The sequence below is a fragment of the Centropristis striata genome, chromosome 24 (assembly GCF_030273125.1).
Source record: "Centropristis striata isolate RG_2023a ecotype Rhode Island chromosome 24, C.striata_1.0, whole genome shotgun sequence".
Lineage (NCBI taxonomy): Eukaryota > Metazoa > Chordata > Actinopteri > Perciformes > Serranidae > Centropristis > Centropristis striata.
Window position 1 is genome coordinate 8,696,608 of NC_081540.1, and position 22,120 is coordinate 8,718,727.

At 37.8% G+C, this 22,120-nt stretch overlaps 2 protein-coding genes across 2 annotated transcripts in view; both read right to left on the bottom strand.

Annotated features, from left to right (window-relative positions):
- The window catches only part of hecw2b (HECT, C2 and WW domain containing E3 ubiquitin protein ligase 2b), a 35,498-nt gene extending 34,460 nt beyond the window's left edge, over positions 1-1,038 (bottom strand). Inside the window, exon 1 of the mRNA XM_059328009.1 lies at positions 458-1,038. The gene's annotated coding sequence lies outside the window, so the exon portion shown is untranslated. The remainder of the gene's footprint in view (positions 1-457) is intronic.
- Positions 1,039-5,325: 4,287 nt separating this feature from the next.
- gtf3c3 (general transcription factor IIIC, polypeptide 3) lies at positions 5,326-21,742 on the bottom strand. Its single transcript, XM_059328014.1, has 19 exons — positions 21,569-21,742; positions 20,250-20,325; positions 18,937-19,274; positions 18,101-18,224; positions 16,856-17,047; positions 16,233-16,398; positions 15,972-16,119; positions 14,743-14,893; positions 14,250-14,350; positions 13,413-13,584; positions 12,313-12,515; positions 11,499-11,600; positions 11,181-11,313; positions 9,718-9,943; positions 8,956-9,010; positions 8,622-8,757; positions 7,483-7,607; positions 6,708-6,860; positions 5,326-5,841 (listed from the first exon to the last, which is right to left on the bottom strand). Exons 1-19 carry the CDS (start codon positions 21,659-21,661, stop codon positions 5,719-5,721), a joined length of 2,817 nt encoding a protein of 938 aa, XP_059183997.1. The 5' UTR covers positions 21,662-21,742; the 3' UTR covers positions 5,326-5,718.
- Between the last annotated feature and the right edge of the window lie 378 nt (positions 21,743-22,120).

A 22,120-nucleotide genomic window follows, 5' to 3' on the forward strand; every position in this document is an offset into this window, starting at 1 on the left:
TACGTGAAGCTGTCCGGGAGGAAACAGGAGATGAGCTGCCCTGTTATTGATTGTGACTTCTGATTGTGTGATCACGCTACAGCTCTGATCTGATTTATCATTTGCTTTAACAATCTGTATGAGCAGGTTGGAACCATTGTGGACTTTTTTCCTGTTTTTGCATAAAGCAACGCACGATGTTGGAGATTATGTTTCGGCTATGTTGTTGTTTCTAATCGGGCCTTTATTTGTCACTGTTGCTCGTGCATTTGCCATATCACAGCATGACAGAGGCAGACAGATTGATAAGTGAGAACAATGTTTATATGCATTTGTGTGTAGAAAACATCGATTACAGGTTTGATGACATCATATGACCCCCTGAGATCCACATCACAGCAACCCTTTGAGTACAAAATAAACAAAAGCCTAAATATCTGGCTATTATTAAATGCTACATTTGAGACATCTAACTTACCTTTGCTACGGAGAATTATATGTTGTTGCCGACCACACCTGCTTGATGAAAATCCCAAAAGAAGTCGTTAAATTATGTACGACGGACCTCCATACGGCCCAGAAACCACAGGCTCTTCATCGGCTCTCCAAGCGAGATCCGGCGCTGCAGATCCCGGGCGCAGCGCCGCTGATCCTCGGTAGTCCAGCCTCCAGTCAAAGCGAAACTCCCTTTTGCAATCTGAATTTAATATCCCCGTTTTATATCATGTTTGCGAGCCCCTTCTCCTCGCCGCGTCGCCTACTTCTCCGCGATGTTGCCAGGTTGGGTAGAAAGAAACGTTCATATCTTATTTATTTGGCTGGACCATTTCACATCCTCCGCCCCGTTTCCGCTGCTTCACACACGTTATTCCCGTTATGCTTACGCTCTGCCATGTTGTAAATAAACTAAAACAAACCGCATTCTGGTTATAACAACATATTTTCGTTTTAAATGCGGGTGGGCAACTTTTTTTTTAAGGAATCCTGTTGTCGGAGTCCATACTGACCGAGCTCAGAATCAAAATAACAGATTTGACGCCTCCCACCACCACCCCTTTGTGGATCACAGGGTCTCAAACCGAGGTTCGGGGACCTTTAGGGGGTCGCTAAAGAAGGGTCTCACGCTCACCAAGGGAAAATGCAAATTGTCACCCTGTTAAAATAATCGCCAAACTCATTTTTTCAAGTTTTGCAGGAAATACAGAAAACTTCACCAAAAGTGTAACATATGACATTTATGGATCATTTCACTCAAAAAGGATGTAACAAAGGATGGCTATTGGCATAGTTATAACACTGTGTGTAAATGATGTAGGCATAGGCGTATGACTTAGGCAATTTTTTTGAACATGCCTTTGTGACTTAAGCAAGATATGGTAACACTTTATTTTGAAGGTGTCTACATAAGAGTCACACAAGCCTGTCAGAAACATGACATGACAAGTATCATGAGCATCACTGTTACTTCAAAGTGTCATTAATGTTCATGACACATCCCATGTCATGTTTACGACACACTCATGTCACTCTTATGTAGACACCTTCAAAAGAAAGTGTTACCAATATTAGTGTCAACAATAAAACACTGATAAACTAAACTGATAACTAAACAATCTAGCTCTTCTTTGCTGGGTTCTTATCTGATGCCTATGAATGTGGCAAATTGTCAAAGAAGTGATTATCTTAAAGGGGTAAACTCTCGGGGCGAGGCGTTTAAATAAAGGTTATTTTAGGATACAAAACTGTTACACAGTTGTTCTAAAACTATTATAGGATAGGGCTGGGCGATATATCGATATAATAGATATATCTATATATTTTTAAATGTGATATGGAATTAGACCATATCGCAGATATTGATATAGTTTAATTTTTTTTCTTTATATATAAATACTGCCCTTAGTAGGGTTTGTCATTTTTAGTTATTTTGTAATGTTTGTTATACTTTTCTCATATGAATATATTTATTTCAGAAAAAGATTGGCCTATTTTATTTCATAGGCTATTTTTATTTAAGATATTTTTTTTATTTAAATGTGCAAACAGCTTTGATTTAAAAAAAAAAAAAAGCTACTCCTGTTGTTATACAGTATTTATGTTCACTTAAATAAACGGTTTCAATAAAACTACTTGTGACGTCATATTTGGCTTTGAAGGAACATTTGCTCTCACTTTGAGATAAAAATATTGGGAAATATATCGTATATCGATATTCAGCCTAAATATATTGGGATATGACTTTTGGTCCATGTCGCCCAGCCCTACTATAGGATTATTAAAGTAATGTTATACAGTGCTTAGAATTATAAATGGTGAAGTAGCATTATGACTTTTGTTTTTATAATGCAGTAGCCAAACTGTTAACAGTTTCTATACTGTGCTTTTGAACAATATCACTGCTTACATTATTCATTGCCTAGGGAGGAGGATTTACAGACATAGCCCCACCCCCTCTCCACCAGTAGGCTGTCCCACCCCTGGCCGTGATGGAGTGCAGTGACCCAGGAAGGAAACATGATGGAAGCAGACTGTTGGGATTGGAGAGAGGGAGGGATTTGGTAAATAATCCAAATGCTTTAATCCATCGAGAGGCAAAAGAAAGGCTGTCCACTCGTTTTTTACTGAGAACAAAAGCAAAAAAAAAAATCTAACTTCAATCATTTAAAAAATATGTTAACGTCTGAGGTTCTTAGATTTTTTTTAAACAAAAGTGGTAGTCTTTGCTAAATGGATTGTAACATTATTGGTGTACCTTCTGTTATATTTGGATAATTATAACACTTGGTAGAGTAAATGTGACTTTCCACTTTGCTGGTGATTTTGTAATGTTTTCTCATAGATTTTCGAGGGCACGGTTTGGGTTTTCAGCTTTCATGTTTAGACTTGGTAACTCTTAGCTACACGCCTGTGAGGACATCACAAATCTAAATAGCCACAGACTTTCTGGACATGCTCAAATGCTTCAATCTCACACAACACATTAACTTCCCTAACCATAACTGTGGGTACATCCTTGACCTAGTCTGCTCCACTGGAATCACCATGAACCACCTCTCCATCTCTGATCACCTAGCAACCATCATGGACATTAACATCCCTATCCCAGACCCAAAACACACACGCCATAAACTTCCTCAATACCACGTCCATCTGTCCCTCTATCCCCTCCTCCACTGGCCCCTCCCCCGCAGACCTGATCAACCTCTACAACAAAACACTGTCCTCCTGCCTCAATCAACTTAAAAAGCCCCCTTAAAAAGCAGAACTGTTTCTTTCACCCACACTGCTCCCTGGTTCACCCCGGAACTCTGATGAAATCCCAGAAACTTCAACTTGAACGGCTCTACAAAAAAACAACAGTGCACACAATGGCATACAAGTACTATTTACATATAATAAATACAAAGATGCTCTTCACACCGCAATCACTTCCAACTACTCTGGCCTCATTCATTCTGGTTCTACTTACCCCAATATTCTCTTCTCCAAAATGCCAGGTCTTGACCATGTCACCCCCAACAACTACACACCAATTTCAAATCTTACCTTTCTGAAAAAAAAAAAATTGGGAACGCACTGTGGCCTCCAAATTTAAACCCACATGGACTCCAACAATTTCGATCCGGCTTCAGATCCCAACACAGCAGAGAAACTGCCCTAATCAAACTCACCAATGACCTCCTCCTCCTCCTCCTCCTCCTCCTCTCCTCTGATGCCCACTTCCTCAAAATCCTCATTTTACTTGACCTGAGCGCTGCCTTTGATACCATCAATCACTCCATCCTCCTCCCTCTGGATCACTGACACTGCCCTTTCTTGGTTCAGATCTTATCTCTCTGACCTTTAAAGGCAATTCCAACACAGCTCCAGTTGCTCAAGGTGTCCCCCAAGGTTCGATGCTTGGACCCCTCCCATTGTTCTAATTGTTATCTTTTATTGTATTTATTTATTTTTTGCATTACCTCAGACCTGAAGCTTGTTATCATAGTTACAGTTTCTTTTTGCATAACTGTTTTTTATGTTCATTTTTACATGTTGCATTTTTCTTGTTAATTAAAATATTTCTGTTAAATTTTGGGGTCTTTGTTTTTAATCCGTATCGAAAATGGTATAGAGTATCGAATATTTTCCCGAGTATTGGTATCGAGTTGAAAATTTTAGTATTGTGACAACCCTAGTCCACATATCCATCAAGTGTTTGTATATATATATATATATATATATATATATATATATATATATATATACATACATTTTCTTTTTTTGTTGGATCCTAAAGACTACCTACCTTGAGCCTGGTCTGTCCAGCTTGCCAGTTGTGCTCATCAGGGAGGTTATTACCTTCTACGTTAACTACAGAGACACAGAAAGGGAATAACATGTAAATTTCATGTGACTTTGATTATCTTTGTCACATGAGTGGGACTTACTGTTGCAGTAGTCCAGTCGTGAGGTAATGAAGGCGTGGATATGGGTTTCAGCAGCTGAGGAGAGGGTGGGGCTAATATATACACACCAGCCTTCATCAGGTCATCCTGTAGGTGCCTTCAGTCACACGGTTTCTCTTAGTTATTCTGACTAAGTTGCCAAGAGCCTTTGATGAAATGTTGGACTTTCTTCCATGACCAGGCAGGTGTGCAGCTATTCCATAAGTTTTAAACTTCCTTATAATTTTTTCCAATGGTGTCTCTTGGAATATCACTTTTTTGGGGAAATCTTCTTTTACCTCCCTTAGCTTTTGAGGGTGCTCCTTTGTCTTTCCCATGATTAAAACTCACCTTGAATACCTTCATGGGTGGGGTTTATATATGCATCACAGCTGAAGCAAATGAAGGATCATTATAGTGTTTGCGGAGGCTCAATTATATTTCAACTCGCCATAAAATGTCAGACAGCTTTAAAACAACATTATAAAGAGTGAACTCAAAAGAAGAAAATGCAGGCACCCTGGTGGATTGGTGGAAAAGTTTAAAACCCTTTATTTTACATGGGTTGCATATAAAAAACACCAACATTTAACTTTTCCACCATTCACCAGAGTGCATGCATTTTCTTCTTTTGAGTTCACTGTTTACCCATTGCAAGAGCACCGGTGTATTTAGGGACACCAGCAGCGCTCCTGTTATTCTGTTTTTTGAACATTATAAAGAGGTTGAATAATTGTGACATTTCACACACAAATACTACATCATGCACTTTCTGCAATGATTTTATGTATTACTCAACTCATAAGAATAATAAGAAGTCCAAAGCAGAATCTTACTCTTTGAAAAGAATTTAATTGATAAATCCTGAAAATACATTGCAACTGTATATACATATATATACACACACATATATACAGGTATATACACACATACATAAAGGACACAGGGTATCTGGTCCAGACCAATGAGGTGAAAAAACATTCAAACAATTTTTGTATAATGGTGCAACATAATAAAATATAAAAAAAGTGAATGGGTCTAAATACTTTCTGAATGTAAATTAGATAAATGTAGAAATAAATTAAAAGCATTTACTTTATTTATTACCAACATAAAGTATTTTTATATAAATTTCACGTTTTACTTATATTTCTGTATTTATTTCAACATTTATTTGTGTATTTTCTAATTTGTGAAATTTTTAATCCTTTATATTTTAACAAGGCAGAACTTTCAAGGGGTTGAATCTGGGTCTAAAAAAAAATCAAAAGCTGCAACACTGGAACAGATGATGAGGCATTTGAGTGCATTTTCAAACAATGCAATGTGTGTTGATGAGCTGGTGGGCCATCTCCATGTTTCCACTTATCTGATAGATCAGAGAGAGGTTGAAGGCGATCTCCCTCCGCAGATCCACCTGATCTTCAGGGATACACTGAAAGGGGGAACAGTTGTGAAGGTATGAAGAGGTGGATAGAAAAACTGAGGACAAGATCTTGTTCGGCTTATTAACCCTTGAGGCACCTTGGGGGACCAAAGGTGTACATTCTGCTTATTTTTTGTTTTTGATTCTCTATATATCAGTCAGTTTAAAGGCTAATTGCCCTTGAAAAAGCAGGGGTTCTTATGAAAAAAAGGGCATAAAAACATAAATAATGGGGAAAAAAAGAAAAATCTATGGTTAGGTCGGAAGCTGCTAAAAGGTTCGATGTGGTGAAAGTGAATTTTTTTTTTTTTTTTTTTAAATATATCACATTTTTGACACTTGTATGAGAGGGCCCAATGAGGGTCCCGAAGAGTGTAAATGAGAAAAGTATATTTATGTCAGTAATTCAATTCAAAATTGGAAATAAAATATTATATAGATCCATTATACACAGAATGAAACATTTCATGTCTTAATTGATCTAATTTGTTCTAATTATAATGATCATGGCTTAAATTTAATGAAGTCCTAAATTTCAGTGTCTCAAAAAAATGTGATATTACAAAAAACAAATTTAAAAAGTGTGTTTAATATGGAAATGTTGGCCTATGAAAAGTATATCCATCTATATGCACTCAGGAAATGGACTTTTCGATGATATTCTGATTTATTGAGATGCTCCTGTAAGCATTTTAAAGAGCCCTTGAGGGTGAAGTTCTACTGGAAAATTGTCTGTACAGAAAAACTAGGAAGAGATTTTTTTCTTCTAAATGAAGGAACTATAATACAGCATACTGAATAGCCATAGTACAATGGTTAGTTGATATAAAAATAAAAAAATCACTTAGATTAAATTGTAGTATGTGTATACGCACCTCCAGTTTTTGAGCAGGCAGCGTAAGCGCCTTGTGGTAGTAATGAATGGCCAAATGTGTGAGGCCCATCTGGTGCAGCGCTCTGCCCAGGTTATACATGCTCTCCTGACACTCTCCACGCAGCTCCACATACCGCCACAGGAAGGAAAAACCCTGAAAATACACATGAATGTACAGTGCTTAACACCAGTTTATGCCACAGCTGTCCTAAATTAACAGCATTAGTTATTACCAAAATCATTTTTATGTTCCTGTAATGGTTAATACACCAGTATGTAGAAGCTCTTTAACTGAAATTATATATATAGTATTTTTTTTTTACTTTATTTTGCAGTTTTTCATTAGCAAACATACAACTTACAAGCATAGACACAAAAACAAAAGGCTGTGTGAAAGTCAGGTGCTATAGTCTGACCACAGATTTTAGAGAGTACATCAAATCGAAATTATATTTTAATGCTAAATTATAATTATTATTGATATCCATGTTATTTACTCGCAATCCTGAAAAGAAAAATTAGTTTTAGTGGTTGAATGTTGATTTATTTCTGACTTGAGCCAGATCAGATTTGGGTTTTAAAAAGGCAAATTCAGTTAGTCATTTGCCAAATACATAGACATTTTAGTTTTAAACAAGCTTTTGAAAGATTTCTTAAATTTATATTATTTTTATTTATTTTCTGGTTTTTATGGCACATAGTCTAATAAATCTGTAAAACACTGTATATTAAAGAAGAACAGAGTAGGGTATCTAACTGTAAGGGAAATACTGTACCTGCAGAACCAGTGTATGTCGCTTGGCAACATACTTCTGAGACGCCATGTGAAAGAAGGTAAGACCCACACACAGACTGTAGAGTGGGTTGTTGGGTTGAGTCTGGAAGGCCTGGACATACTGCCCTGAAGACACACAAAATGGGTTAGATCGGGGGCACCAAACCGTTTTTGGGGTAGGCTCAGTGAATGGAGGTAAATGGGAGATAAATTATGGATAAAACTCTGCAAACAAACATATTTTTGATTTTGCTATTTTTATCAACAATGCTTTGGAGGTATCCTTGGAAATAAATCTCAAGACTGCAATATGGTCAGTAAATTGAAGTAATCTATATCTTCTTTCAAAAGTATTTTAGTCATGACAAGGAAATGTAGAACTGGATTATGTGGCAATGCAAACTGACATGTAGAAAAAGAAATGCAAAAATTGTTATTATGAATTAGGGCTGGGCGATATATCAATATAAAAAATATATATTTATATATATTTTTAAATGGGATATGGAATTAGCCCATATTGCATATATCAATATAGTTCTTTTTTTTTTCTTTCTTTATATATATATATATATATATATATATATATATATATATATATATAGATATAAATAAATGCTGCCCTTACTAGGGTTTGTCATATTTAGTTATTTTGTAACGTTAGTTATTCTTTTCTCATATAAATATATTTATTTCAGAAAAAGATTGGCCTATTTTATTTCATAGGCTATTTCTATTTAAGATTTTTTTTATTTAAATGTGCACTTAATGGAGCTTTGATTTAAAAAAACAAAAAAAAAAAGGTTCTCCTGTTGTTATACAGTAATTATAGTCACTTAAATAAACGGTTTCAACAAAACTACTTGTGACATGTCATATTTGGCTTTGACTTTGACTGAACATTTGCAATAAAAGTGTCAGGATATATATCGTATATCGATATTCAGCCTAAATATATCGGGATATGACTTTTGGTCCATATTGCCCAGCCCTATTATGGATCCATTCTTTTACTCACTACCCTTTAAAGCTCTTGTTGTAAGATATGTTTTTTTTATCTCATCGCAATCATGTCAGGTATATGGCATCTGAACAGGTTAGTGTACATCCTGCTTCATGTAGAAACCAATTATTGGGTACCCAGAGCGTGTTTGAAGCTCCCCGACACCATGGCATTGTGTCCGCACAGCACGCACAAGGCATGGTTGTCTGGATGTTTCAACAGGAGACGGAGACAGAAGCGATGGTGACGCTGGTGCTGGGAGGTTATTGTCAGCTTAAGGGAAGGAAAAAAAAACATATCAGACATTTGTTTAGGTCCACAAGAAGGGAAAGATGCACAGGTACAGCAACAATGTGAACAAATGAGTATTTGGTATTTTTGTCACTGACTACTGGTCATTAATGTGGTACAGTGCATATTAGCAGGGTGTTTCCCTAACTTTGTGAAAAGATACATTTTTTAGACATAGACCTGGTTAAAAATATTCCAAAGTTGATTGAGATTGACATTTTCCATCAGCATCAATCTGTTGAGAAGATAAAAACAGAGAGAAGACAATTTGTATTTTACTTTCCTTTTTCAAAAACCGACTAAAAAAGAAGCAATAGGCGTGTTTCCATTGAGGACTTTCTGAGTACTTTTTGAAAAGGGGTGTTTTGGCCACGCCCACTACTTAGCTCCCCTCAGCCTCTGTTCCCATACAGGTATTTTTGTTACAGCTAACCAACGGAGTTCGAATGTATCAACAGACCGACGCGGCAAGCAGTGTTGCCAACTTAGTGACTTTGTTGCTATATTTAGCAACTATTCAGAACCCTCTAGCGACTCTTTTTCAAAAAAGCAACTAGCGACAAATCTAGTGACTTTTTCTGGTGTTATTGGAGACTCGTTCCTACTCTTCTTAACGAGTAGCACCGTCCCAAAGCACTTACAAGCGGCCCAGTCCTCCCGCTGCAGTCTCTCCCTGCTGCAGTCAGAGCTGGAGCTGTTAACCCCTCAGCGTCCAGTTTGCACCAGTCTGCAAATGAATAACGCATGCCTCAACCTTATCCAATCAGCGTCGACCAGTTAGTAGCGGCTCAGAAAGTACCTCTTTCTGAGCCGCTACCCAGTGAAGTTGGGCGGACTTTATCTTCTTTCCCAAGCAACACCCATAGCGGCTCACTAGAGGGAAAAGTACCTAATGGAAACACGCCTAATACTAGCCAAATGAAGTGGTACATGTAAGTCCACCTGATGTAGTTGTAGGCCTTGTAGTAGTTGTGGTCGAGGATAGTGGCAGACAGCCCGAAGAACTCCATCTCCTTCCTCCTAGGCTTGTTGTCGTAGAAGGAGTAGAACTCCATGGCCGACTCTACCAGCAGCTCGGACTCCTCATAACGCTTCACCTCACACAGTGTCAGCACACAGCTCACTAGCAGCTGCCACCAGTCTTCTTTGGACAAAACGTTGGTTTTACCTTGGCAGAGGGATGATTAGAGTCATCAGCATAACATCAGAATGGATTGTAGTGACACATAACCTTCAAGGCAATACATACAGGAGCTGGAGCCTGACATTGCCTTACACATCCAATGACTCCAATCCTTCCCACACAGAAGGGATTATGGGGCTTTGTGCAATATTTTGTGAATGCAATAAGTATAGTTTACACAGCTTAGCAGTTAATGAGCTACGACATGCTTCAAATATGGTCCTTTCAAACCAACAGACACATATCTCCACATGTGGCGACAATAGACTGTAAAAATAATGGACGTAGTCTGCATGACGTCACCAATTGGTTTGTGGACTGTTTGGTTTGAGGCATCGAGTTCAGCTTTACACTCGTCGCCATCTTGTGTCGCCATCTTTTTTTCGGGAACGGCGAGCAGACCATATCTGGACTGTGGAGGAGGAGAGGGATCTGATCACTGACTACACGCCTCTCTACACCTCAACCTGACTGAGAGAAGTTGCCGATAATTCATGTTAGCATTAACTGGGATGTTAGTTTTGGCTAGCCAAAAACCAAAACGAAATGTACGTTACTTACCTAGGAAAAATGAACAGCGACTCCTTTTGTACAACTAAATGCTTAACAAGACATTTTTAATTAACAAAATGTTGAAATAAACTGTGATTAAGTGAAAATACAGTGAAAGGGTCAAAGTTATGAGACCAAACGGGTAAACGACCTTTTTTCATATAAATATATATAACTTAATTGACACGCTGCCGTGGATACGTATTGCTCTGCTTCTCTTCTGATGACGGCTCGCCTTGTTAGTGATCTGTCAATCAAAGGTAGCCACGCCCCAAATCATACGATTCTTTATCTTCTATTTTCTTCTAAATGGGGCCATTATTTACACTATTAACATCAAATTGTCTTGAAGAAGATTTTTTTCTAGCGATTGAGACCATAGTGTTGTCCTAAAAAAAATAAAAGGTAATAAATCAAGTGAGATGTTTTTTCATTTTGCATTGAAATTAATGGACCAAAATGCTTCTGCAGCCGCCGCCAGTGCCCCCTGTTGGAATTTTCAGTAGAATGCAGCTTAAGGCACTTCCTGGTTTGCCTCCCTGCTCAGATCCGGAGGTTGCCGCTTGGTGGCAACTGTGAATGAGTGCTGACAGTGCACAAAGTCTGGCCATCTGCTCTGTGCTGCACCTGCCATTACAGACTCTGTATGTGTTGATATTTATATCTTTACCAGTGTTGTCCAGATAGGCAGCTTCATGGTCATCAATCTCCGGCAGCATGTCTTTGGCTTTCACCAGTCTGAGGTGACTCTCGCCTGACACGGTCATAGAACGGACACACACCTTCGCTCGCTGCATGGCCACCTAAGACACCAGAAAAACATTTCACTCAATATACTATGCTGTATCGATTTTTCCCCCACCTCTAAATGTAATGCCGTACATTCAAACATACGTACACATACAGCACCATTATCAAAGTGAGCACATAAACATTTCATGTGCTGCAGTCATCTGTCCCCCAACCTCACCCGACCCCACACCTTTACCTTAAGCAGCATGGAGATCATAGTGATCGTAGCATCCAGGTAGTCCTGCGTTTGTCCCTGAGTTTTCAGCAGTGTGGAACGATGCAGAAGCAGCTTTAACTCCTACAACCACACAATATCAAGAGATAAGTGAATACACACAGGCAAAAAAAAATCATCCAATCCCAGGAAGTTCAGATGTACAATAGATCCCGTTTGTAAAGAAGAAACAAACATACTGAAATTACACTATAAGAAATAAAATATAATAATTTTATTATAAAATTTGAGAAAACAGTGCAATCGAATCGCACTAGGGTCCATTTGGAAACGGACAGAGACCCTCTCTGCAAGTGGTCTGGGACCGGTTGTTCCAGAGTACGATTGGAGCAACCAAACAAACCGTAACAAGGATTTATTTATTTATTTTTAAACTTTAATTTTTATTTGAGTTTTTTCAATTTAAATACAATAGTACACACACACAAAAAACTACAGCAACAACAACAACAAAAAACATCAAGTAGCAGCTTATAGGTCCTTTCATTCAGTCACAATTCAACAATTCTGTCCTGTTCAGTTATTACTATGGTTAGTTAGTTTGTAATAATGCCATTTCTCCCATTTCCCTTCAAAATGTTCCTCCCGCATTCTCAAGATATGTGTGAAGTTCTCCATATCATAAATCTCCTCCACAACACTCAGCCACTGTTCCGTAACAAGGATTTAAACGCAACAGTGTTCGAATAAATGGACCAAACTTTGGTTTGTGAAAGCGCCCTTAAAAACTATATACGACTCCTGTTCACCCGTACAAAAACAAACATGCTCTTGCCTTTTGTGCGGCTGACGAGTCCTGTGCTAGAGTGTCACTGTCATACATGGACTCCAGGGCCTTGAGAGCACACTTTGGACGGCCGAGCTGCTGCTGCAGGGTTGCCAGAGAGAGCCGAGCCTCCAGGTGCTGTGGAGCCATATCCACCACCTTGGTGTAGCTCTCTGCTGCTGCCTCCATGTGGCCCAGTGCCTTCAGACATTCTGTGTGCGAGAAGTGATGAAGTTGTCAAATTGAGAGGTCATTTCAAATCCCATCGGATACCTTAGTTGCTCATTTAAGACAGTGGAGATATGTTTGTACGCATGCTAGGCTAGGCTAACTACAATTGTAGCTTCCACTAGGGCTGGGCGATATATCGATATAAAAAATATCTCAATATATTTTTAAATGTGAGATGGAATTAGACCATATCATTCTTTTTTATATATTTCTTTCTTAATATATAAATGCTGTTCTTGCTAGGGTTTGTCAAATTTAGTGCTTTTGTAATGTTCGTTATTCTTTTCTCTATATTTATTTCAGAAAAAGATTGGCCTATTTTATTTCATAGGCTATTTTCATTTAAGATATGTTTTTATTTAAATGTGTACTTTATGGAGCTTTTATTTTTATTTTTTTAAAGGTACTCCTGTTATACAGTTTTTCTGTTCACTTAAATAAACGCTTTCAATTAAACTACTTGTGACATGTCATATTTGGCTTTGACTTTGACTGAACATTTGCTCTCACTTTCCAATAAAATATCAAGATATATACCGTATATCGATATTCAGCCTAAATATATCGGGATATGACTTTTGGTCCATATCGCCCAGCCCTAGCTTCCACTATCTATTATGTATGGCTTTGTAGGCTACATAGGGTTATAATGTTATCCTGTCAGTTGCACTCTACAATTGTTGATTGTCCAGCTTCTAACAAAAGTGGCTTTCAAATGTCAATCAAAAAATATGCACAATAGCTGCCGTATTGTTGTTTTAATTTCTTTACATAGAAACTGAGAATAAAGTTACCAGTTTGACTTTAAAGCACCATGCCTGTTTACTTATTCTCAAGAAATTTAGATCACTTAAAACAATGCTTTTTGTTGGCATCACCTGCGTGACGGAGCCAGACGACGGCCAGGTTGTACTTCTCAGATATGACGAGGGCAGATAGCAGAGGTAGAGCTGACATGTACTCGCCCTCCTCTAGGTAAGCTTCACCTACATCCAGGTACAAGTCTCCAATCTCCTCTGGATTCTGCTCCATCAACAACGACACTAGTCCCTGTAAGGGGGTGCAGCAGCATAGAGACAGATGTTTTTTAGTCATTTTAGTCTCCAAAAATTCAAACTCACCATTACAAATACAGGGCTATATTCAAAAAACACCTTGAGGCTAAAAGTAGCTCCAAACTTCCTGATTTAGGAGTAAGTCTAAACAAAAAAAAAAGTTTTTTGGTTAAAGAGTATTTCGCAAAGTGTATTAGTTATGGGTGTAACAAAACTTTGTTATAGATTGATACATTGATTCATTGGTGAACGAGCCAACTGCATTGATGAAATATGAATATTTATTAGCTTAAATTACATTTTCTCAATGATGCACCTGGGCTACTATGAAAATCTTGTAAGTAGGGATGGGCGTTCGGAAGAAAGCTGCCAACTACGGCATCTATAACGTTAACGATGAATTAATTGATTAATTGCTATGTTTTTATACATACTCCAGTATGTATAAAAACATGCATACATGGGTAAAATAAAAGATATATATATATATATATATATATATATATTTACAATACAATGCAAAAGACTGTTTTGATAATGGACGCTTTTATTTTGAAAGGACAAAAAGAGACTTCCTGTCGATCAGTAAAACTAACTCAAGTGAGACTAAACTGTAAAAAAAACGTCAGGGAGTTAAATGTTTTATGTTTTAGTGTTTACCTCCAGGGGCTTGTTGACATGCAGGTGTATGAGGCAGACAATTAGCTTCGCCCTCAGGTCCACTGGGACACTGTCTGGTACTTGTACATCCGTAATATTACCTGAAAAAACACATAGATGAATCAGGGTTTATACTCAGGAATGCTCAATATATATATATCAAGCTCATAAATTATCAGCTGATTTTGGGACTAAGTTGGCTTATACTTTTATCCAGCTTTTTATTTTGAGATGTGCTTTTGTCATCAAATTGAAAATGAGCCCAAATTTTCCATGAAATGCCAAAATGTCTTCAGTTTCAACATTTGATATGTTGTTTATGTTTTATTGTGATTAATTATGGGTTATGGGTTTGAGATTTTCCAATCATTGCATTCTGTTTTTATTTATATTTACATTTAACACAGCATCCCAACTTTTTTTGGAATTGGGGTTGTAGACAGATAAAGCATATTGATCTATATTTAAAAAAAAAAAAAAAAGAGTTACTCACTGTTGTCTTCTGCAGCTGTTTCTTCTTCACTCTTCTTGTCTGCTTCCTCTGATGTCTTTTCTGCAACGTTCTCATCTTGTCCTGGTAACGCAACTTCTGATTCATCTGAATCATTCCTGACCAGAACTATAGCTGCAAACTGGACCAAGACCTGGAAAAAAAACACACACAAAGCAAATGCATCCATGAAGAACAATTTCACCTATTTTCTATTTACCAGTAACATGTGGTCTGAGTGATCCGAACACCAGTGATCAGCTCTCAGTCTGTGTGTTCTCACCTGGAAGTAGCATCCGTCTCCACATGCATCATTTCCGTTTGAGAAACACTAAATGCGTTGCTGTTTTTAACCGTATATGTGCCGGTTGCGATGCAAATCTTGCTTAGCCTACGAAATAAAGTTTGAGAAATGTCTGCATGTGCAGCTTACAGTTCCTCATGGCTATAACGTTAATGATCAATTAACCTATTAATCGCTGCGTGCATTCATGTGGAAAAAAAAAAAAAAAAAATACAGTACTGTCCAAAATCCTGTTTTTTTGTTTTTAAACTTTAATTTTATTGTATTTTTTCCATTTAAATACAATAATACACAAAACAAAAAACAACAACAACAACAACAACAAAAACACATCCATTAGCAGCTTATAGGTCCTTCCATTCAGTCACAATGCAACAATTCTGTCCTGTTCAGTTATCATTACTGTAATTACTAGTGGAATCACCCTCAAAATCCTGTTTTAACGGACGCTTTTATTTTGAAAGGGCGAAAAGAGACTTAATCCTGTCAATGGTAACGCTAACTCATGGAGGTGTAAAAATGTAGTTTTTAGTTTTCACAGTAATCTTCATATTTAAAGGTGTTTTGTGTTTAAATAAGTTTTGGATACAATTAAACCTAGTGCTAGCAAGCATGCTAGCAAGTTTTGATACAGTAAGCTAGTTTTGCTCAAATTAATATTCTTGTATTTCTGTGTGTTTTAAAAAGTTTTGGATAAAATCAAACCAATTCATTCATCATTAAAAAATACACAGATCGATCAGGCAGGGGGCCTAATCTGGTTTTTGACATCCGATCCCAGCACGTCCTGACAGTGTTTCCACCTTTATTTAGAGCCGTCCACTTGTGTTCAGATCACTCGGACCACATGTTATTGCTAAATGGAAACAGGGTCTGAATGTCACAGGCAAGCTATTTCTTTACTGCACACAAATATATGGAGGAATACCTGCAGGGTCTTATTATACTGGCGGTTGGCGATAAAGAGCTCAGCTGCCATGTTGATGAAGTCATCGCTGACCAGGCTGGGGTGTCGCGCCAGAGCTTCCTTCACTATACCCAAAGCTGACGGCAGGTCATTACTCTCATAGTAACTCCTACAGTAACAGGACACACACACAGACTCATACACTGATGTTTCTGCCAAGCGAGAGTGATGACATTTTATTAATGGCCTAATTAATGTCAAGATCAGGCGCATGTACTGTACTTAGCCATGTCCTTGGAGAGCTGCATGAAGTGTTCTCCGTCCTCCAGCGGCAGCAGCGACAGGATCTTGCGGTAGCCGTCCATACACTGTTTGTGCTCGCCAAGACGCATGTGGAGGCTGGAGCGCTCCCACACGTAGCGCACATTGGTGGGGTCGTACTTGATGGCTGGGGAGGCAGGAGATAAGAGTCAATGCAGTATATCATTATTAAAAACAGGGTTACAAATAACACTTATTTATAGGGAAAACCTGATATATCGAATTTGATACAGCATAGTATCCCAATATTTTGCATGGCAATATTATATAGATATTTAGCATCGGCGGGCCGTCAATATTTTCACCGTTTTTCTTTTTTTTCCCGGAGGATGTATCGGGCTCACTTTTAGGAATATAATGGAGAAACAGATATCATATGAAGCTAGAAGATTGAAGAAATCTATAGGCACCAGGTTAGTACCTTGGGGTGCGCCAGGATATCGTGTTGGGAAATGTTGATATAATGCTGCAAAGTTAGGCTATTTTTATGTTTCATTGAAAAAACATTAAATCAGTGAAGCTTAAAGTTTCTGAAAGTTTGAAAAATGCTGCAGTTGTTGTCGTCCAACTGTGTGCCCACCCACCCTTTGAATAGCAGACAATAGCCTGCCGTATGTTGTCCTGCTCCAGAGACATGTCTGCCAGTCTGATCCACTCCTCACAGTCTGAGGGGTTGAGGTGGGCAGCGATCAAACCAAACTGCAGCGCTTTGTCCATGTCTTCCTCATCCTCGTAGATCATAGCCAATGTGGAGAAAGGCTCAAAGGCCAGAGGAGCTGGAAGAAGATTTAATCAGATAAATGACACGTTAAAATTGATTACTCCAAAAACACACACAAGTTGATACATACTAGAGATGCATTTCGGAGGCCGTAGTGGGCTCACTTTTAGGAATATACTGGAGATACTGATATCATATGAAACTAGAAGATCTAAGCAATCTATAGGCACCAGGTTAGTGCCTTGGGGTGCATCAGGATATCGTGTTGGGAAGTTGCCGAAATAATGCTGCGAAGTTAGGATATTTTATGTTTAATTAAAAAAAAATTCAGAGCAGTGAAGCTTAAAGTTGAGGAAAATTTGACAAAATGCTGCAGTTGCTGTCGTCCATACATGTTTGATATCAGTTCAGTTTGACTGAATACTTTGTTGGTCAGTCTGTGGGTTTGACTCTCATTGTGGAGAAATAAAAAAGACTGAAGTGAGATGAACAGACGGAGAATTTTCTCTTATTTGACAAAACAATTCTTGATTGAATTTAATTTTATGAACACAAAATGCAGTTAAACAGCTAAATCGCAATATATTGTATCGCAATATGCTTAAAATCACAATAATATCGTATGGTGACTCAAGTATCAGGATAAAATCGATCGTGGGGCCTCTGCTGATTCAAACCTCTGTACACGTGGATGACAGGCTGCTGGAATTCCATTATTTAGGTAGGTTTAAGGGAAAAAAGATTTGAGTTAAAATTGTATGAAAAAAGGAAAGCGTGTTTAAAAATACACAACAAATTCTTCTTTGCTGTATTCTCTACATTCCCATTGTTTTATGTTTTTGTTTTAAAACCCGAAACGGATAACATTTTTTATAACAGGACAGATTTTAAAGAAAGTAATTTAAAACCATAATTGCCTTGCCAACAAACCAGTTTCGAATTTTCTCATATTTGACAAAACAATTCTTGATTTAATTTAATTTTGTGGCCACAAAATGCAGTTAAAAAGCTAATCGCAATATATTGTATCATGACTCAAGTATCGGGGGAAAAAAACATACCGTGGGGCCTCTGCTGATTAATATAACATATAAAACATATAACATACCCTGCCTTATGATCTCCATACACATCAAGATGGCGTCCTCTTTCTCTCCTCTGGCGTAGCGGATGTTGGCTTCACCCATCAAGCCTCTCAGAGCTCTGGGCAGCTTGCTGCGATTACGCCGCTCCTTCACACAAACACACACATACACACACACAATCATAAACCAACACAAAGCTGGAAAAACACACCTGTATGCATAAATAAATGGGTGGGGGGAAAAAAGACAAGGTCTATGGAAAACATGGATTTTGTATTTTTGTGCTGATGTCTGTTTGTAAATGCCTTTTACAAACAAAATAAAAAAAGACAAGCAGTTATATTATGAATTGAATTATCTTGTTAGGGAAAATATTTATTTTTAAAGCTGTCAATGCAGATTCTTTGAATATTAATCAATTTAGGATGCTTATTAAATGTTATTTTGTTTTGGAAGGTTATATTGCTAATAGGAATGGTGATGTTGGACGGTATTTGGAAAGGTGGGAAAGGTTTATTGAAGTGGAAGTCTGGCATTTTACTTAACCCTTTATTATTTTCTCTTAGGTTATCAAGTTTACTGATATACTGTATGTTTTATGTGGCAATTACGTTTGATGTGTGTTTGTGTCTTGTTTAGTTTTAATGTGTTAAAGTTCTTATTATTGTAGTTTTATTTATTTATTTAGGTTGGTTTTGTGATTTTGTTGTGTTTTTTTTGTTTTTGTTTTACTGTGTTTGTCCATTGGTGATTTATGTTGTGTTTTGTTTAAATAAATAAAAATAAAAAATTCCCCAAAAAATTCCCAAAAAAATAAAAGCTGGAAAAACACAACTGCACACTCTCTCCTCCTCCTCACCTTCATCATCTTCTTGTTTTCTCGGTTCAGTTCCATCTCCAGTGCGAACACGTCCCCAACAGTCACATCCTCCTTATCGTCCAACTCTCTCTTCTTCCTGCTGCTCGCTCCTCTTCCTCCTTTCCCCCTTCGTCTCTGCCTCTTCCCCGTCTCCTCCTCCTCCACTTCCACCTCCACCTTCCGGTCCTCCCCTCCCTCCACCTTGTAATCCTCATCATCTTCATCATCCACGTAGCTCAAGCCGTCTTCTTCCTCCTCCTCTTCTGAAGATGGTGATTCGGGCCGTTCTCCCAGCATTGAGGCGAAGGCCAGCTGAACCCCCGGGCTGATTCCCTCTTCTGAGTTGTGTCATGTGATATAAATCAACAATGATTAGTAGTAGTAGTAATAATAATAATAATAATAATAATCTTTATGACTGTTGCATGTATTCTCTAAAGCAGTGGTTCCCAAACGTTTTTAGCCGCGCACCTATGTCCCAACCGGGTTGACGCACCCCCAATCCCCCACACCTTCAAAAAAACCAAAATGCAATAAGCTTTTTTATAGCCATATTAAAGGCGGCATGTTTAATCATGCTCAAATGAGAACACACATATAATTAAATAATCACCATCACAACAATGCGGTCTCGCATTTGAATTAACCTGAACACAGTTTCAATACAATGCAACAAAGTTATGCGCAAGCTTACACTTTTAAGAGCAAAGAGGATGATGACAGGCTCAGGATCAGAGGCAGAAAGCACATAAGTTGAGGAAAATGTTATAATATTTTGAGCCGCGTTGAACAAAAATTGCAGCAAGTTTAAATGAGCGCGGAGCTAAACAACCCGTCATCATAACACAGGTTGGAAAAATGGAAGAAGATAACTTTTTCTACGCTTCATTTTAAGATGAAGTGCATTTTGAATAGCCTGCATTTATTAATGAATTAATATAACAGTTTTTGATTTTACATTTTACAAAGGAAATGTTTACACTTCTTTATTGTGTGGGGGGAAAAATGTAATTGTGTAATTATCAGACCGCCATTACATTGCTCATCTCGCACACCCCCAGGGGTGCATGCACCACACTTTGGGAATCCCTGCTCTAAAGCATGGGTCTCAAACTTGCAGCCCGTGGGCCAATTGCTGCCCTCGTGACGATATTTTGTGGCCCTCACCTAGATATGAAAGTTTAATGTGAGTTTTATATGAATGGCACTTTACTACATATTTAATTAGTCAATAACAATGCTTTCTTTAGTAAAGATCCAAATAAAACATCTATAAAGTTTTGGATCTCATGTCAGACAGACAGCAGTTTTACCGATGCTCCCCGGGATCTGTGCAGAGGTAGAAGGCTGAGCATCATCCTCCACACCTTCAGCACATGTCTCTGTCTCCTAAAAAAATAAACAATATGACAGTGGTGGAAAAATGTACTCAGACATCATAAGACAGTGTAGAAATACTCTGTTACAAGGAAAAGTTCTGCACAAAACAATTACTAAAGTAAAAGTAGAAAAGCATCAAAACATACTTAAAGTAGCAGATGTAAAAGTGATTTATATGCTGAATGGACGATTTAAGAACAATGTATATCTCTATTGGGTTATTTTTTGATTAACTAATTATCAATTTTAAGTTGCAGTTGGAAAAGGTGTAGCTTATGTGTGTTACTTTTTGTTTTCTATTGGGTAGCTTAATCCATAATAATCAGTGGTGGAAAAAGTATTAATATCCTTTACTTAAGTAAAAGTACTAATATTATCATGCAAAAAAGTAACAGCATCAAAATGTACTTAAAGTATCAAAAGTAAAAGTACTTGTTATGCAGAATGGACACACTCAAATTGTTTTATATATTCTAAATAAATTATTAGAATATTATTATTGGTGCATTTTACTGCTGTTAATGTAGCACTCACTTTAACTATTTAATATACTATATGTTGTTTAATTTATTTGTTCACTTTAACTTGATCAGGTTATGTAAAATCTTCACCTAAAAACTAAAGCTGTCAGCTAAATGTAGTGGTTAGTTACATTCCACCATCACATTTAACTGGTGATTTCCAGGTAGTATCTCCTATCTACTGTGGATAATATTGTTATAAGTGAAGAAGAAGAAGAAGAAGAGAAGAAGAGTACTTTATTAATCCCACAATGGGGAAATTCAACCTCTGCATTTAACCCATCCTTTTTTACACACAAGTGAACACACCATGCAAGGAGCAGTGGGCAGCACATTACTGCGCCCGGGGAGCTGTGGAGGGGGGGGTTAGGTGCCTTGCTCTAGGGCACTTCAGTCCTAGACCTGTCAGTACCGGGATTCGAACCAGCGACTCTCCAGTTACAAGCCCGATTCCTAACCTCTAGGCCACAGACTGAACACTACATCAAAGCCACCTATTCATAAAAAGAAAGCATGAAAATATAATGTTTGCAAGAACGGTTAGAGCTGGATTCAAATCCACTACAACAAAATGTAATTGTTTATAAACCATCACCTCTATATGTTTATCAAATATGTGACGAATCTGCTAACTGAGGCAAAACACAGCTGCACACAGGAGTACGGGCACCAGTTAGTGTGTAAACCAGTAAGGACACAACACCTGTTAACTGACATGATTTGTGATGTACCTTGGCTTTCCGCTCGTCTCTCCGCTTGTCAAACTCCTCAAATGTTATCCTCCCCTCCAGGTATTCTATGAGCTCAGCGCTGAAACCAGACATTACTGTCTGCGAGCAGTAACAGTAGTAGTAGTAGTCGTTGTTGTTGCAGTATTAAATGCCGCTTCTTGTTTCTTCTTCTTCTTCTACTACTACTTCGAGTGTTTCTTCTTCTTCTCCCGAATTTCCGGCAGACTGAACGCTACAAGGCGTAATGCTGCCCCCCGCCGTTTTTTAAATGAATGTCTTCACTTCAGTCCTTCCAACCTTTATATACAGTCTTTGCTTCCAACCAATAGTTCCATTTTTTTTTAATTTATTTATTTATTTATTTATTTATTTATATCAAACAGCAATACATTGCACAGTTGCATTGTCTATGCACTTCTTGATAATGTTTTGGTTATTATCAAGAAAACCATGGAAAATGTATAGATATATCAGCTCTTAAATTAAACTCGTATGAGCTATTTTTGTTTTTATCATTTTATTTGTCTAAACAAATGTACCTTTAGTTGTACC

What these genes read in the sequence shown, in the direction of transcription:
- gtf3c3 (XM_059328014.1), bottom strand. Translation starts at nt 21,661, where the DNA reads ATGTCTGGTTTCAGCGCTGAGCTCATAGAATACCTGGAGGGGAGGATA. An exon ending in CTCTCCAAGGACATGGCTAA is followed by an intron (nt 16,120 to 16,232) that starts GTACAGTACATG and finishes CTGTTACTGTAG; the next exon opens with GAGTTACTATGAGAGTAATG. An exon ending in GACATACACTGGTTCTGCAG is followed by an intron (nt 6,861 to 7,482) that starts GTACAGTATTTC and finishes GTGTATTTTCAG; the next exon opens with GGTTTTTCCTTCCTGTGGCG.